Source organism: Panthera pardus, unplaced genomic scaffold (assembly GCF_024362965.1).
Source record: "Panthera pardus isolate Hobbes unplaced genomic scaffold, ASM2436296v1 HiC_scaffold_7, whole genome shotgun sequence".
Classification (NCBI taxonomy): domain Eukaryota; kingdom Metazoa; phylum Chordata; class Mammalia; order Carnivora; family Felidae; genus Panthera; species Panthera pardus.
In genome coordinates, this window is record NW_026527002.1 from 16,331,122 (window position 1) to 16,347,711 (window position 16,590).

Consider the following 16,590-nt stretch of genomic DNA (forward strand, 5'->3'; position numbering starts at 1 on the left):
CAAAAGTTGTAGGGGAATCTTGACCTCAATATGCAAATATTTAAAATAAATTTTAATGGGAAACTCCTTTTAACCATTAACATTTTTAAAAATAATAGGCCCAGTGGCATGCTGGAGCCAGTTAGTTAGTACCAGCGGATGGGAGCCACATATTGTTAAATTCTCTGGAATTCTGCAAGCGAGGTGTCATGTTGGTAGCTTGAAATAGGCCTGGGAGGGAATAGTTACACCATGAAAATCTGCAAATACTATGAACTAGGGCTTTTTCTTCCCTGAAAAAATCTGGTTCCATCGTATCACCAGTGTTGTTTCCAGAGTTTGTGAATTATATGACAGGAGCTGAGAGTAAATGGGCTTGTTTCAGCCAATGCTCTGAGAACTCTCTATCAGATGAACACTAACATTTCCCAGCACTTCAGCCTAAATACAAAATCCAAATCTGCCCAACTTTATAGCCCTGTCATTGTGGTTTAATTGTATTACTAACAGAGATATGTCCAAACCCTTGGTACCTGTGATTGTGATCTTATTGGGCAGTAGTCTTTGCAGATGCAATTAAAATGTAAGTTAAGGTACAGTCTACTGGAGTAGGGTGGGCCCTTAATCCAATTTGACTAGTGTCTTTATAAGAAGAGGAGACCCAGATACAGACACACAGAACACCGCATTAAGACACAAATGCAGGGGAGAAGGCCACGGCTATGGGAGCAGAGACTGAGGTACCCTGAGAGTTGCCTGCAATTCCAGAAGCTAAGAGGAAGTTGTGAAACACATTTTCCCTCAGAGCTGCCAAAAGGAAGCAAAAATGCCAAGAACTTGATTTCAGTCAGACTTCTAGCCTCCAGAACTGTGAGAGAGTACATTTCTGTGGTCCTAAGTCACCCCGTTTATACTACCTTTTTACAGCAGTGCTAGGAAACTGATATCTGTTATGCTATCAAGTTTGGACACAAAATGAGTGGAAGTTCCCAATGTGAACTATAAAGGGAAGGTCCCTGTTCCCTGTGCTCTGGTTCCAGGGAGAGGATCCTCCCCTCCTACGTCCTCCAGCATGTATTTTCTGTACCATCCTCTGGTCCTTCTTGTTAGCTGCCTTGTATTGTGTGGATTATGCTTTTAAGTATAGACGTGTTGCCTCCTCCTCTTCTAGGTGGTAACCAGAGGTTGTAAATTCAGATGCCTCATGGGTCAAAGTTGCTAAGTGTGATGCCAGGGGAACCATTTCTGGCTGGAATGTGTGTCTGCCTTTAAATAAAAACACCTCACCCTGCTGGTCAAGGAAAACTTGAGTAAGACCTGCCATCTGGGGACTTCTGGGATGTGCCTGAGGGAGGGGGAATGTCTCTTGGCCTTTGCCTCCGCCCAGTAGCAGCTGGCTGGCACATATTCACTGTGAATTTGCTGCCTGGCTCTCTTACATCTTCTGTCCTGACCCAGCCAACGAGTGGATGGGTCTGAGACCTCAGAAGTTCAACAACTGCCCCAAAGTTTCTGCTTCCAAACAGAAGCTTCAACACAAATTTTTGTCAGGTTATAATGTAAATCCCCCAACTGACTAACTACTTGACACTATTGCAAAACTTCAGCCTCAGAAGAATGCAGTAAAAGGGCGGCGCCCCTCTAGACACGGCCCTACCCTGGTGCTTCCATGAGTGTTTTTCTCACAATTCTTGAAATCTCAGGTGGCTGAGAGAGAGGCATCAGGGATACTGAAAATTGAGGGTGATTTGGGGTGAGGAATATTTTGAAGTTGAAACTCCTGTTTACAGTCCATTTCCTTTTGAACACCAGAGGGCGATACATCTACACTGAATAGCCAGTCTGCCTTGCTTCAGGACTGAAATCCTGGGAACCAAGGATTTTCTTTTTTTAATATGAGAACAAAGGCTGAATTGAATATTTGTTCATTTGACTATTTTTCTTAGGCCTCTGAGAAAGTTACAGAGAAGGCCTTTGAGTCGCTTACAGAATGTTCAAGCCCTGGGACCTGGGGCAGGGAGACCCTCTGAAGGGTTGTTGCAGGGTTGGGCAGGGTTGCTGCTTCCCTTATGGGCAAGCACTTGTCACACTCTCACTCCATCTAGAGATTGTCTAGTTCTGGTCAGTTTTCTGGGAGGGTTTAGACTGTGTCTCAGGTAAGACCAACCTTGTATAGGGACCCAGCATGTCACTTCCAGAGCTATCCTTTTTAAATTGGTTCCATGGGATTGTTCTACTTAGTATCTGGAGGTGAGGCCTGGCCCTAAGAGAATGGAGAAGACTGAGAGAAGGAGATGCTGTGAGGAGGGTGGAGGAAATGCAGAGGTCCTAACAGCTATGACCTAGATGGTAGCAGAGCTCTAGTGATGGTAGCCACTGACCAGTCTTTGTGTCTTTGGTCTTAGACCAACTCTAACCAACCTCTGATAGTGAGGACATCCAGCAGAATGTTCATGTTTCTGGAGCAACACAGAAAACTCTACAGTGCATTGAAGAGTCTGGAAGGAGCAGGTGTAGAGCAGTTGGGGAGGCTAGGAGGCTTGCCTATGGAAGTGGTGGTAAGGGCCCTGGGAAAGGGTGACTAGGTCAACATGTAGGTGAGGGCTTGGCTTTGGAGCTATGAGGCCTGTAAGGAGAGCCCAAGTTGGACAGGTGCTCACCTAGGTGGCAGGAGGGAGAAGACCACCAGCATCAATTCTCATCTAACCTTGCATATCTGGAATCCATTCACATGTGTGTGTAGTTGCAGGAAAATCTGCACCCAACTATATGATTCATTCAAAATGGGATCTGTCTACTTTTGCCACCTGGGAGAGGTTGGCTAAGCATTAGCTATTCATCTCTGAGCACCTCCAATGGCACTTAGCAGAGATTAAGACTGCTCTTAGCAATGGTGCGTTGTCTGGTATGTTGTCAACAGCAAAGCACCATTTACCTTACAAGATACAAGGTCCTGTAGACCAAAAGTTGTGCTAATGGGTTGATTGGAATTTAGTAGGCCAGCTGAAAAAGAATACTTTGACAAAATGAGGGAAGAATGTGTATCTAAAGTAGAAGGCACAAGGTAATTGTTATTATTTTGATGAATAAGTGAAATGTACCAGAAAGATCCACTTTGGACACTAGAAATTGGTGCAAGGCCATAATCTGCCTGGTGCAGTGGGCCCAGAAGGCAGAGAGGACTGCTCTGCTTCCTCAGGCCTGTGACCAGATAAAAAAAGATTATCTTTGTCATTTACAATTATATTGCTCAATACAGCCTTTTTACTTAATGAGGATATAAAACCACAGAATTTGGAAGCAGAGCACTTAGATTTTACTCGGGTTCCTGCTTCTTACCACTCATCATTGTAGGTATTCATTCTTGGGGGAAGTCACATGACCACACTTAGCCAGTTATCTCTTTCTTAAAATGAACATTGAGTATCAAATAATGTAATGACATGTGAAACACTTAGGCAATTACCAAGTGTGATATAAGTGCAGTTACAAAGTCTCTAGAGGGAGTCCTTGGCAATTCCTTCCTTTTCAAATATTTGTCTGTTACCTGGGTGGGGTGAGGCTTCACTTGAAAGGGGGCTTCATTAGAGTTAAGATAAAGATTTATCTTAAAGTCAATACTATTAAATTACCATCTAAATGCTAAACAAATAGGAATGACAACTATTTTGGTTTCGGTGTACTCTATTGTTTTCATAGGCTGTTTAGCCACATTCAGATGACAATTTGTAGAATGATCACTTATTGGAAACTCTACTGAAAACAACTTTTGCTTCAAGCAAAAGTTTTTGTCTTCTTTTTTAGCTAATTAACTTAACAGACATCTTGGGCTAATGTGAACAGGGAATAATTATTGGTAAAAACAAGGATCAAGAGTCTGCTTACAGACATTTTGTTAAAAAAAATACTTCTGTTGGAACTGAAGCCTCCTTGGTTATTACAGCAATTGTTTACTGTAAGTGACTAGGTTTGTTTGTCCTTTTTTTTTTAATGTTTATTTATTTTTGAGAGAGAGAGGGAGTGGCAGAGAAAGAGAAGGGCAGAGAGAATCCTAAGCAGGCTTGGCACTGTCAGCACAAAGCCCAATGCAGAGCTTGAACTCATGAACCATGGGACCATGACTTGAGCCAAAATTAAGAGTTAGATGCTTAGCCGACTGAGGCACCTAGGCACCCTGACAAGGTGTTTAAATTTCACACCTGTGAAATACATGTTGTGTTTCCTAATCAGGGGACAAGACTTTGTTGATATATATATTTTTTCAGTAACACAGGTCTCAGATTCAGGGCTTTACTTAACCAAATAGATACTGTACTTGATACTGAACTACATACACAGTAAACCTCATTAATGAATGTGCTTATGGTAGTTCCTTGTTTAAAGTCATTATTCCAACAATTTTTTTTCTTGAGCTTTAACACATACACCATCTAGTTCAGTCACAGATTGATCAGCAAGGGAGTATCGCAGGCAATAGTCTCCTGCAATTAGACTATAAGCTTCTGAAGCAAAATACTGAAATGAGTTAGAGCTTAGACCACGAAACAGTGAGCTGGTTTCAAAGCCTGGGTCTACTGCTTACTGGTTGGTGACATCGGTCAATTCATTTAACCTCTCCTCTAAAATAATTTCATATTCCTCCTCTGTAAAATAAGGATATGAAAGTACCACCTAATACTTTTGTAGGATTTTAATGAGATAATCTAGTTAACAAGTTAGTTATCATCATCATCATCATCATCATCACCACCACCACCACCACCACCTCTAAATCCCTCACAACCTCCAATATAGTACTCTGCACTGTGTAACAAGGGAGCAATTTCCCTTTGTTGTACAACTGATTCTACCTACTAATGGATTATAGATTTCAGATGAAATCTACCAGGATTGCACATTCAAATTCTTAAAGCACTACCAGTGTACTGTGTTCCAATTTTAGGGGGCAAGAGAGTAACTTCTTAACAGTTGCTCAAACCCTAACCCTAGAAAACAATCATTAGATCTGTATTTATAAAAGTTCCTGGCATAATGTTGGCACACTGCAGACTTTGATAAAAGGTCTGAGAAGTAAAAAGGTTCATATTTCATTACTGTTTTACAGAGAAGACCCAGGCTTATAGCGACTTTCCCAAAGTCTAAGAAATAGGAATATTGTCTTTATTGTCTTTGGATAGTTCTTCCTAAGTTAAATTAGGCAAAGTCAAGTTCTATTTTGTGTTTAATAACACAGATACCATTATCTTTAGTAAATGTTTTCTTAGGATATCCAGGGAATGGAAAATTCCTCCAGAGAGCTGCTTGGTTGTTTTCCATGTTACTTAACTGAGGAGTCTCTGCCCATAAGATCTGGTGTAGAAGGGAAGTGATGAACAGTGGCTCTCAACCTGAGCAGCTATTTAGAAACACCTAGAGCCCTGAAAATGCCCGAGTGTAGCCCAACTCTGAGATTTTACTTCAAGATAACTCAAGACATTTTGCTTTGGAATAATCTGGTGGGGCCTATGCACCAGAATTCTTCAAGTCTTTCTAAGCTATTTTAGAAAGAGCTTCCATCTAGTTCTTCCTCCATAGTCTCCTATGATTCTATATTCTAATGCTTTCTATGTAGATTATAGATTTAGGCACATTAAAATGCCATGCCCTTTGTAACTTCTGTATAAAAGGGACATTTTTAAATTTTGGACAATTATGAAACATGACAGGAATTAATTTGTTCCTCTAAAACATATATAAACACTTGATTTTACAAAAGAAATTCCAGGATTATTCCATAATTATGTCTGAGATACCACTGGTGTGGTAGCAAACAGCCTCTTCATTTTACATGATCAAGCAATCAACTGTCTTATTCCCTTCTAAATTCACTTAACAGAATGAAGCTTGCCCCAAAGACTCTTCCCTTTGAAATTTACAGAATGAGGGGTGCCTGGGTGGCTCAGTCAGTTGAGTGTCTGACTGGCTCAGGTCATGATCTTGTAGTCCATGAGTTCAAGCCTGGAGTCGGGCTCTGTGCTGACAGCTCAGAGCCTGGAGCCTACTTTGGATTCTGTGTCTCCCTCTCTCTCTGCCCCTCCCCTGCTCAAGCTCTGTCTCTGTCTCTCTCTCAAAAATAAATAAACATTAAAAAAAATGAAATTTACAGAATGATAGCCTGAATTCCATACACATACAACAATACAATGTAGAGAGGCAATAAAAATAGTAACCATAATATTGATAATTCTCCTTTTGTTCATTGTATTGGGCTCTTTCGATTAGGATTTGTTGGGGTATGTGCCCTTGCACATCACATGTTCAAAAATGAGTGATAGTTGCACCTGTAGAGATGTGAAGTTTAAATGAAATACTGTGTACTCTAATTTTTATATTAAATTTTTTTAAATTTTATTTATTTAAGTATTCTCTACATCCAGCATGGGAGTTGAACTCACAACCCCGAGATCAAGAGTTGCATGTTCTTCTGAATGAGCCAGCCAGGTTCCACTCTAATTTTTATGATTGATAGATTATTTTGGTTGAATATCCAAAGTCATCTGGTACCTGCTGCAGATTCTCTGTTGATGTACTAGTCATTTCTTATAATAACACTAACCCCATGTAGTAACAGAGAGAGGTAGGTAAAAGGTCTCTAGGAGCACCTCAGGGAATGGTGAAGACCTCATAAATAGAATACACAGGGAAAAGTGGCATGTAAACTACTCCCTCTTCACCACATACATGGTTCTCTTTCCAATTTTCTACCTTCCAGAGAGACCACTTTTGTCCAGTTGTGGAATATCTTCTAAGCTCTCCTCTTCAACCTTGAATGATTCAATTGGCAATACTTTTACAATACACTTAGTGTATTTTGCATCAAGGAATTATTTGTGTGCTTACCATGAGTTATTTCCTTTTACAAACATTATTTGAAATTCACCACTTCTAGAAAGCCTTCCCTGGTTAAGTGGTATATGATCCCATTAACCTTTGGCTATATTTTTAGATGATATATCAGAAACCATATATGTATAGGTATGTGTTGATATCCTATGTATGAGAGCACATGTCAGCATGTTTCTTTATTTCTCCAATTTAAGCACCCAGAGACAATATGTTCAGTGGAGAATACTCTTCCCACTGCCCAGAATATATTTTGTTTCTACCAGCAACCCCCTCATCTAGTTCTTTTCAGATCTCTGTTTGGTTATTTTTGTTCAGGGAAGGTTTCTTTGACCTCTGTTACACTGGTTTACATGGTCTTGTAACATCTCTCCAAAGTTTCTTGTATATACTTATTTGGATGATCATTTGATTAATATCTGCCTTTCTTGGTAGGCTGTAACTTTGTGACCCACAAACCCCAAGCTTACATTTGATTTTGTTTACCAGTGTATTTCTAGTATTTAGCCCAGTGCCTGGATCTAATAGGTGACTAATTGCTAGATGACTAGATGAAATAGAAACTGTGTTTTCTCTATGAAGCACAGCTACAGTTCTACTTCACACAGGAGTTTTGCAATACTTACTTTTAGAACTCATGGCTTAGGCAATACGTTAAAAATTAAAAAGTAATGATTAAGAAGATTTAAGAAGTGGTTAATTATACAAAAATAATGAATTTTACCAAAAATATTAAACTGAATTTGAAACATAAACTGTACTTTTTAAAAACAGTCACCCATAATCTCATAATATTATTATAGCCACTATTTTCATTTCATCAAAGGATGCTGTCCTTAAGCTGATGTGATTTTAGTTTTAAATGTCTTTAGCTTCCCTTTCCCCACCCACTTCTCTGAGTGATGATAGGCTGCTTCCTAAACTCTGGCTGGAAGTCAGGATCTATGGGAAATAGCCTTTTATTCCTTTGTATCTAAAAAATCAATACTATCTAGAGACAAGACTGCTGTCTGAAATGTTCTCACAAAATAACCCTAGGCTGCCTACCTGTTGTGCCAAGCAACACGCTTAAACTCTGCCTTCAGCCTCAGGAACCAGACCCCATTGTCCCAAATTCAGAGTAATACCTGTCTCATTTAAGACTTTTTCAGTCATAGGATCTTAGTCAAAATCGTAAGAATTGTCCTCGTGGTTTGACCTTTTGTTGCATATGAAGTTAGAGCACTTTTAATTAAATATTTTTTAATGTTTATTTATTTTGAGAGAGAGAGAAAGAGCAGGGGAGGGGCAGAGAGAGAGGGAGACACAGAATCCAAAGCAGGTTCCAGACTCTGAGCTGTCAGCACAGAGCCTGATGTGGGGCTTGAACTCAGGAACCATGAGATCATGACCTGAGCTGAAGTCAGATGCCTAACCAACTGAGCTACCCAGGTGCCCCTAGAATATTGTTTTAACAAGAGATTCCTTCATTCTTTTTTTAAAAGTTTATTATTTATTCATTTTAAGAGAGAGAGAGACAGAGAGAGAGACAGAGAGAGAGAGAGAGAGAGAGAGAGAATGCTCCCATGCACATGGGAGTAGGGCACAGAGAGAGGGAGAGAGAGAATCTCACAAACCATGAGATCATGACCTAAGTCAAAATCAAGAGTCCAAGAGTTGGACACTTAACTAACTGAGCCACTCAGACACCCTAATTCCTTCATTCTTAAAACTACCACATTTACCACTATGGCTCAGTGCCTCTTGACCAAGGCAATTGACCAAGATTCAACTAAAATGTTCAAATATGAAAACAGTTGGATTGATGTAGTGAGCAATTAAAGTCTCCTCCTTATTGATGTTACATGTTCTTTCCAGTATTTCTTAAATTATTGTAGTTGACATACAATGTTATGTTAGTTTCAGATGTAGAATTGACAATTATATACATTATGAAATCGTCATAATACAAGTGTTGTTATCTTCTGTCACCATATGACGTTATTACAATATTATTGACTATATTCCCTATCTATACCTTTCATACTGTGACCTTATTTATTTTACAATTGGAAGTTTGTACCTCTTAATCCCCTTCACCTCTTTCACCCATCTCCCCATCCCCTCCCCTTTGGCAACCATCAGTTTGTTCTTTGTATTTATAAGTCTGTTCCTGTTTTAATTTTGTTTTATTTTTTTAGATTCCACATATAAGTGAAATAATATAGTATTTGTCTTTGTCTGACTTATTTCACTTAGCATAATACCCTTTAGGTCCATCTATGTTGTCATGAATGACAAGATTTCATCATTTTTTATGGCTGAGTAATATTCCTCGTGTGTGTGTGTGTGTGTGTGTGTGTGTGTGTGTGTGTGTGTGTGTGTTCTTTATCCGTTCATCTATTGATGAATACTTGGGTTGCTTCCATATTTTGGCTACTGTAAATAATGCTACAGTAAACATGAGGTGCATCTTTTTGAATTAGTGTTTTAATTTTTTCTGAGTAAATACAGAAGTAGAATTACTGAATGGTATGGTATTTCTGTTTTTAATTTTTTGAGGAAACTGTAATGTTTTCCATAGTGGCTGTAACCAATTTAAATCCTCACCAACAATGCACAAAGGTTCCCTTCTCTCTATATCCTCATCAACACTATTTATTTCTGCATATTCTCTTAATTGGAAGTTCTGAGGGAAACCTGGAGGCAGTTCCATAGCAGCATTTGGTTGAGCCAAGCACCAGTTACCTAATGATCAACAGTAAATGTAGCATATATTTTGGTATCAGTTGGTGCTTTGTAATGGCAGCCTTTACTATCATGCATGTTTTATTTTCTCTTTGTTATGTTTTCCAGAGGGATAACCAATTGGCTGATGAAGTAACAAATGAAAAGTAATCTAACTCCACTGACCCGCTTAACCCTGGATGAGAACAATGGAAAGGAGTAGCCTTTTGCTTTGAAACAGTGGAACAGGTATGGAATAGCTCCTTTCATTGTTGCCTTCCTTTATTTCTTTGCACATCTATTTCCAGACCAGTTAAAAACAGCAAGTTGTTCCTGTTTTGAGAACACAGAATCGGAGTTATAGGAACAGGTACTGTGGGTTATTTCTAACATTTCCAAGTGGTCCCATCTTCAAGTCGCTGTTTATATAAGAATCAATGTGATTAAGAGATAATTATTTTTCTATAATGAGTAATTATACTAGGGAGAATTATTACTTTTAAACATAGGCTTAGTTAGCATTTTGGATATGTGTTTAGCTTTAAGATACAATGTTATTTGAATAAGGAAATTTTACTTCACTAAATAGATTTCAATGGAGGAATCACAAAAATAATAAGAAAATGGCAAAGTATGTTGGTTTCACCAATGACAGCCATTGAAAGTGTTTTTGATGCATTTAATGATCTAATTTTCCTTGCCCACCATCATTTTCTCAGTCTTGAAGGAACGCTTTCAAGAAAGGTATAGCTTGATTTTTTCCAATTTTCAGAATTGACATAATAGATATAGATGAAGCATCTTTTGCTTTGAAAAGAATATTTTATGTCAACATGAAAATTTTAAAACAGCATTTGTAAAACTCCTGGAATTAGAATCTTTGAAATAAGTATTTATATTGAATTGTATACCCATCATCATCGGAGTGCTGAACCTTCTTTCAATTATATCTGTTATCAAAAGACAGATGAGCTATATGTGACTGAATAGTGGTCAGTGCTTTAAGAAATTATGATATTAATGGAATTGTAATGTACCAAAAAGTAATTTAAGTTCAGAAGATTAAATATCATGTACTGGATGATCAAAATTAAATTACTTAATAATTTTGCATGACAACATTTTTTTCTACATTGGATGGCTAATAGATGAGGGACTATGAATAAATAATAAAGACCTGAATTTTACATTGGAGTATTAGAATTCAAAAGGCTACAAAAAAAGAATTCATAAATATTATATTTTACATAAGGAATTTAAAAAAGGTATGGCTCCATTATTTAGTTTAAGGTTATTTAAGGAGAGTTTTTAGATGTTTTGACTATCACTCTGTAGTTAGTATGTTCTCAGGGCATATATCTATATTTATACATTTTTATACAACTAAGTTTTTCACTGAATTACACTGTTGCATTTGAAACTAGATGTCATCTACATCAATAATGTATGAAGTCTGGTTTCTATATCAGCATAGAGACAGGAAAGGAGCCATGTTGTTGCTATTTGATGTACAGAAGGCAAGTTTGCAGTTTTTTGGTCCCTTTATGTTATAGTCTGTAGAGTCGGCTAACAACTCACCACAGTGACCAACTATTGACCAACTATCTTTTTCTTGTGTTACAGTACTGATGTAAAAGCGCTTTTTTTTTAGTACTTTAATCAACAGACTTCATCTGTTTGAAAGGAAATCTTTTGGGAATAGGGCAAAGAAGGTGAAACATAATAATTTCCAAACTCTTTACAACAACCCACTCTGAATATTGTTCAATCCATACCATAAAGCAAGTCAGCTACTGGATTTTATTTAGTAGGAATAGATTACAGTGTTATTGGATTTCTAAAAAAGAAAAAAACATGATTTGAAAGAAATACATAAACCAAAGTAATAGCAAGTTTTCCTGGTGAGTTTCTATGTATGAAATTGAGAGATAGAATCTGCCTTCCTTTTTTCCATTAGGAAGAGGAATGTGTATAGAAGGATAGATCCTAGGCTGTTTCCATGACTATTCTCTGGAAAGGATTAAGGGTAGCCCCCAACTGACCCCATCTCTCTTTTCTATACCTGGGATAAGTTTGAAGGGAGTAGTCTTAGAAAAAAAAAGTCCCAGTCACAATGTCAGAATGTCCTGCCTCCTCTTTCAGCCCCCAAACCCAGAAGTCTTCTTTTCTGTTGATTTATGCAAATAATGGTCAAGAAAGGCAATGGCTACCACGTCTATGCAGATCCAAGGTTAGGCTTACATGCGAGAGCTATAATGGAAATATATGCTAAGTTCTACAGAAATAAGTGGTAGTATTATTATCAGCTCAGATTTCATCTTTTCTGCGAAGTTCTCCCTAACATTCTCATTCAAGTTAACCACTCATTTTTGATTTAGTTACCCAACAGACATTTATCACACACCTAATATATCCCAGGGACAATGTTGGGCCTCTGTTGGCAGAAAACAGAATCCCTGTCTTCCAGAAAATTCCTTCATCTATCCTCAGTACTTGTTCAACCTCTAAACAGTAGTTTCATTATTGGCTTACAGTTTTGTATCTCATGTTAGTCTGAAATCTCCCCAAAGACTTGGCCTGCATTGCAGGCTTTGACTAAACAATTGAACTTCTGCTGTGAGTATTACCATAACCTGTTTAAAAGATTATCTTCCATAACCTGTAAATCCTTTTCCTGGATTAGTGACAGCAAGACCCAAGTAGGAAGGAATCAAAGCTGGTCATGCAGCATGATACTCACAACTGTGGAAATTGTGCATGTTTTGTTAAAATTGATTTTAGGACCATCCGTTGATTTATGGGAGCCATGGCATCTGACAGATGGGTGAAGAGTGAATACATTTTTTCCCTCAAATTGAAACTATTTCTTTGGAATGCTGAATACAAAGATAAATAGATAAAACAAAAATAACTATTTGTCTTATTTTTATTTCTTCTTAGTGTTCCTGAATAGCTCTCCACAAACTTTCTTTATGAAAGGGTCTTAAGATAGATTTATCACTGCTCCTTTTATCTGTACTAGTAATGTTTACACAATATATATAAATGAATCTGTTAGAATATCTTAGTATATTATTGTTATTTCCCCCAAAGTATTAATTCCCAAGTATCAGGAAGCCACATTCACTTTAAAGGATGAGTAGGTGCAATAATTTAAGATTAGCCTCCTTTGGAAGTGCTTGGGGAAGCCCTGGTGGTGTTTAATTGAGAGAGTACATGACACTTAGGAATTTTGGTTAACAGTGACCAAAACCTAGTTAAAATATGCTCAAAAGAAAAAACGTGTGTAAAGTTGGGTATGGGGAGGAATTTTATTGGTTCCATCTGAGGAAGAGTTGATTGACAAGCTGTGGGAGTGGAAGAGTTGCAAGTGCACCCTGAAACAACTAGAACCACGGGATTGAACTCTACTGGCTCTATCTCCCCATCTTCCAGCCACTGCTCCTCTTCTTCAAATCAGTTTCAATTTCTCTCATTTCAGGCCAGCCAACAATACCTAAATTTTACATTTTACTGATTTTACCATCTGTGAGATTGTCCTATATATAAAAAAATGCTAGGGGAGGACTCTGATTGGTCTGCCTTGGTACCCACTCTTGGTCTACTCAACTGAGATCAGGTAAGACTGAGGCAAGTGTCAGGAAAGGCATATGTTGCAATGGGGACCTAAGCATTCCTCAGAGAAAGGACAACTAGTACACTAATAAGTAAAGTCTGCTACAATGATCTATGGCCCAAATTTCCCAAAAAGCATTTGTTAAGTTGGCTTAGATGATCTCTAACTCCATATCTTACAGTCCTAAAATTTCAATCATTAGTTGATATATTCTTAGTTTGTGACTCTGGGGATCTTGCTAACCAGTGACATCTTAAAATCTCAGAGAGACAAGTAGGATGACTGTGGCCCTACTCCTTGTCCACAAAGCCACACAGAAATCCCTACCTTCCAAACCCACTCATTTGTGGCATTTAGTATGACTTGTAGAAGCCTACTGGTTGCCTTCATTCCTGGCAACCACAGGTGTATGAATGGTGCAGAGCATCAGTATCCTGAGCATATCTCTGTGTGGTGGCAGTAGGACAGAGGAGACAGAGAAGGAAGTAGGGAGGGTGTCAGTTACTCAGGCAATTCTTCCTTCAATTGTGAATAATCAGCTGGTCTGTGGTTGCAGGATAGGGCTGACCTGTCAGCCTGGAATACAGAGATGAATGGCATACCCCAAGTCTTGAATTGCTTACTCCCTAGGAAGTTGTAATGGGTAGACAAGAAAGGTAAACTAGCACAGCAATGAAAATAAGTGCTATAATTTACTGAATGGCTGCTAGTCAGTATGAGCATCAGTTAGATTTTGTTTTGTAGCTCGCAAAGTAAGGATTCCTTTTCCTCTTGGTGAAGGTCCCTGGGTGAACCAGGAATTTGGGACGAGGCTCCTTCTGGCCTCTAGGGACACTCTTTTCACAGGTTGCTAATTGAGGAAGAACAATGAGCTGTGCCACAAAACAAGCATTTATCCTTGGTGCCTCTAGGCAAGATTTTTGCCTCGGTCTTCCTTTTTTTTTTTTTTAAAGTTTTTTTGAGAGAGAGCGCAAGTGGGGTAGGGGCATTCACTCTTACAGCACTTGCTGTACAAGTCCCAACGCCAAGAAATGGACAATGATTTTCAAGGAACTTCTAGTCAGGGGAGCTTACAATCTAAGTAGCTTTTATTTTCCTTATTTTGTTTTTGTGGCAAAATTTAACATTTACTTTTTGAACTGTTTTTAAGGGTACTATTTAGTGACATCAAGTACAATCACAGTGTTTTCTAATCATCACTACTATTTCCAGAACTTCTTCATCATCCCAAACAGAAACTCTATGCCCATTAAATACTAATTCCCCATGTCCCCCTGCCCCTAATAACCTTTATTCTACTTTGTGTCTCTATAAATTTACTTATTCAAGATATCTCATATATGAGGAATTATACAATATTTGTCCTTTTGTAACTGATTTAGTTCACTTAGTATAATGTTTTCAAGGTTCATCTGTGCTGTGGCATGTGTCAAGATTCCATTTCTTTTTATGGCTGAATAATATTCCATTTTGTGTATGTACCATATTTTCATTCACCTGTTGATGGACATTTGGATTGTCTCTACCTTTTGGCTATTATGAACAATGGTGCTATGAACAATGGTTTATGTCTTTGTTTCTTAATATATGAATACACTGAATTATTACAGCAACTCCATGATTTTAGGCACATTCCTATCTCCAGTTTACAGATAGGGAAGGTCATGCAGCTGGTCATGGCCAGGCCAAATCGACTACAGTGCACTCTCAGAATTACATACTGGGCTGCTTTTAATAAAAGTAGTTATCTTTTTCTATCCTGTGATGTGGGCTTTATTATCCTTTTATAAATGAAGGTTTAGAGAGATTAAGTGGTGGATACAGGTAATGCCTCCAGGTATGCTTGCTTCTCTTCACCTTCCCTAGAGCCAAAGCACGGCAGGTAGATGGCTCCTTGGGTCAGATAGCCCAGCCCCTTCTTTATAAACCATAGGGAAAGGATCTATCTCAAGTGCAAAACCCATGAGCACTGTGGGGTCTTTGGCATCCATAGCTGCAGAGAAGTTCTAACCTGGCACTCAGATGATTTTTTCCCCCTGATATTTATAAAAGTTGTCTTTTATTGTAAAATGGAAGATTATTTCCATTGCCTAGCCAAATCGGGAAAACATACATAAAAGGAGCTATGCAAATTCTGGCAAACAAAAAAATCTACATATGCCTGACCTGTGAGGATTCATTTTCAACAATTCTGAACTAGCTGGGTATTTAGATTACATTTCTAACCATGTGGACAAAGCCATATTCCATTTGCATGCCTGCCTATAACCTTTAACACCCTGACTTGAAGCTCCACTTTTGGCTCTCCTAACCCTTTTCTCCTCTTCTTTTGTGGCTGGCACAAAAATGTATTTCAGATTGTCATTTTACAAAAGGTTAAAAATAAACTATCTTTCCTTTAGAGAGTGGGATCCAGTATGCATAACCTTCATGGCTATTTCCCCTCTTTGTTTTGCAGCCTGAGAAAATGGCATGTAACATACCTAACCAAAGACAGCGGACTATGTCTACATCTGGAGAAGCTCTATATGAAGTTCTTGGTCTGCAAAAGGGAGCATCAAATGAAGAAATAAAGAAAACTTACAGGTACAGAGGAAGTTCAGTGATGACATTTCTTATACTACTAGTGATAGTTATTTTGTGATAGGCATGTACTCCCAATTAAAGACATAAGCTTCTTGCCAAAACCAAGTCATCGGTGTTTTGAACCTGATGTTCCCTGTTCTACAAAATAGGCAGTTAGGAATAGACAAGTGTGACACTGACTTTTAAAAAGAATGCTCTCATGATTTGGGGCCTTAGGAAACAGAAGCCTGTGTTCTAGGCCTGCAGTGTCAGAGAGAGAGAGAGGTCACGGAGAATGACCAGGAGTTTTAACTTAACCCAAATGATAGACCATCATGGAATCTGGTAGAGGAATTTTAAAAAAGCTGGAGTGGGGGGAGCAGGGAGGGAGGCTTGTCACTATTCCTGTATTATACAGTATACTTTTCAAGTCTTCAATTTTGATTTTTCATACCTGATCTTGTTCCAAGTTAGCTATTTTTGGGAAAAACTCAAATATGTTTTTCTTTAAAGCTCCAAGGAATAAAAAAAAAAGTGTTGATTACAAAATAGTTTACTTACAGCACAAAATTTGGAAATTACTCAAAATGAAGACAATAACATTTATCCATAATTCTATCTCTAGCAGTAATTATTGATATTTTGTTTTTTTTCTCGTTTGTTTTTTTTTTTTTTTTTGTCTAGAAAAAATCAAATTGGATTCATTGATACTCTCTATCTTTTCCAAGGTTCTATCATGAAAATATCTTGGTATTATTAAATATTGATTTTTTTAATGACCACAGCCTATGGCTATTCTGTAATTATTTTATGAGATATTTTTTGAAGTTTAAGTTCTTTTA

The 16,590-nt window shown here is 38.0% G+C and overlaps 1 protein-coding gene across 3 annotated transcripts in view; it reads left to right on the plus strand.

Moving 5' to 3' along the window:
* Nucleotides 1–16,590, plus strand: part of DNAJC5B (DnaJ heat shock protein family (Hsp40) member C5 beta) — an 89,689-nt gene that overhangs the window by 12,313 nt on the left and 60,786 nt on the right. For all 3 annotated transcript variants that reach the window (XR_002077207.2, XM_019439453.2, XM_053896364.1), the window contains exons 2-3: nt 9,697–9,816; nt 15,642–15,769. Coding sequence is in view for 2 of the 3 variants with exons in the window: in XM_019439453.2 (XP_019294998.1) it covers nt 15,651–15,769 (119 nt within the window). In the remaining variant the exon portion in view is untranslated. The remainder of the gene's footprint in view (nt 1–9,696; nt 9,817–15,641; nt 15,770–16,590) is intronic.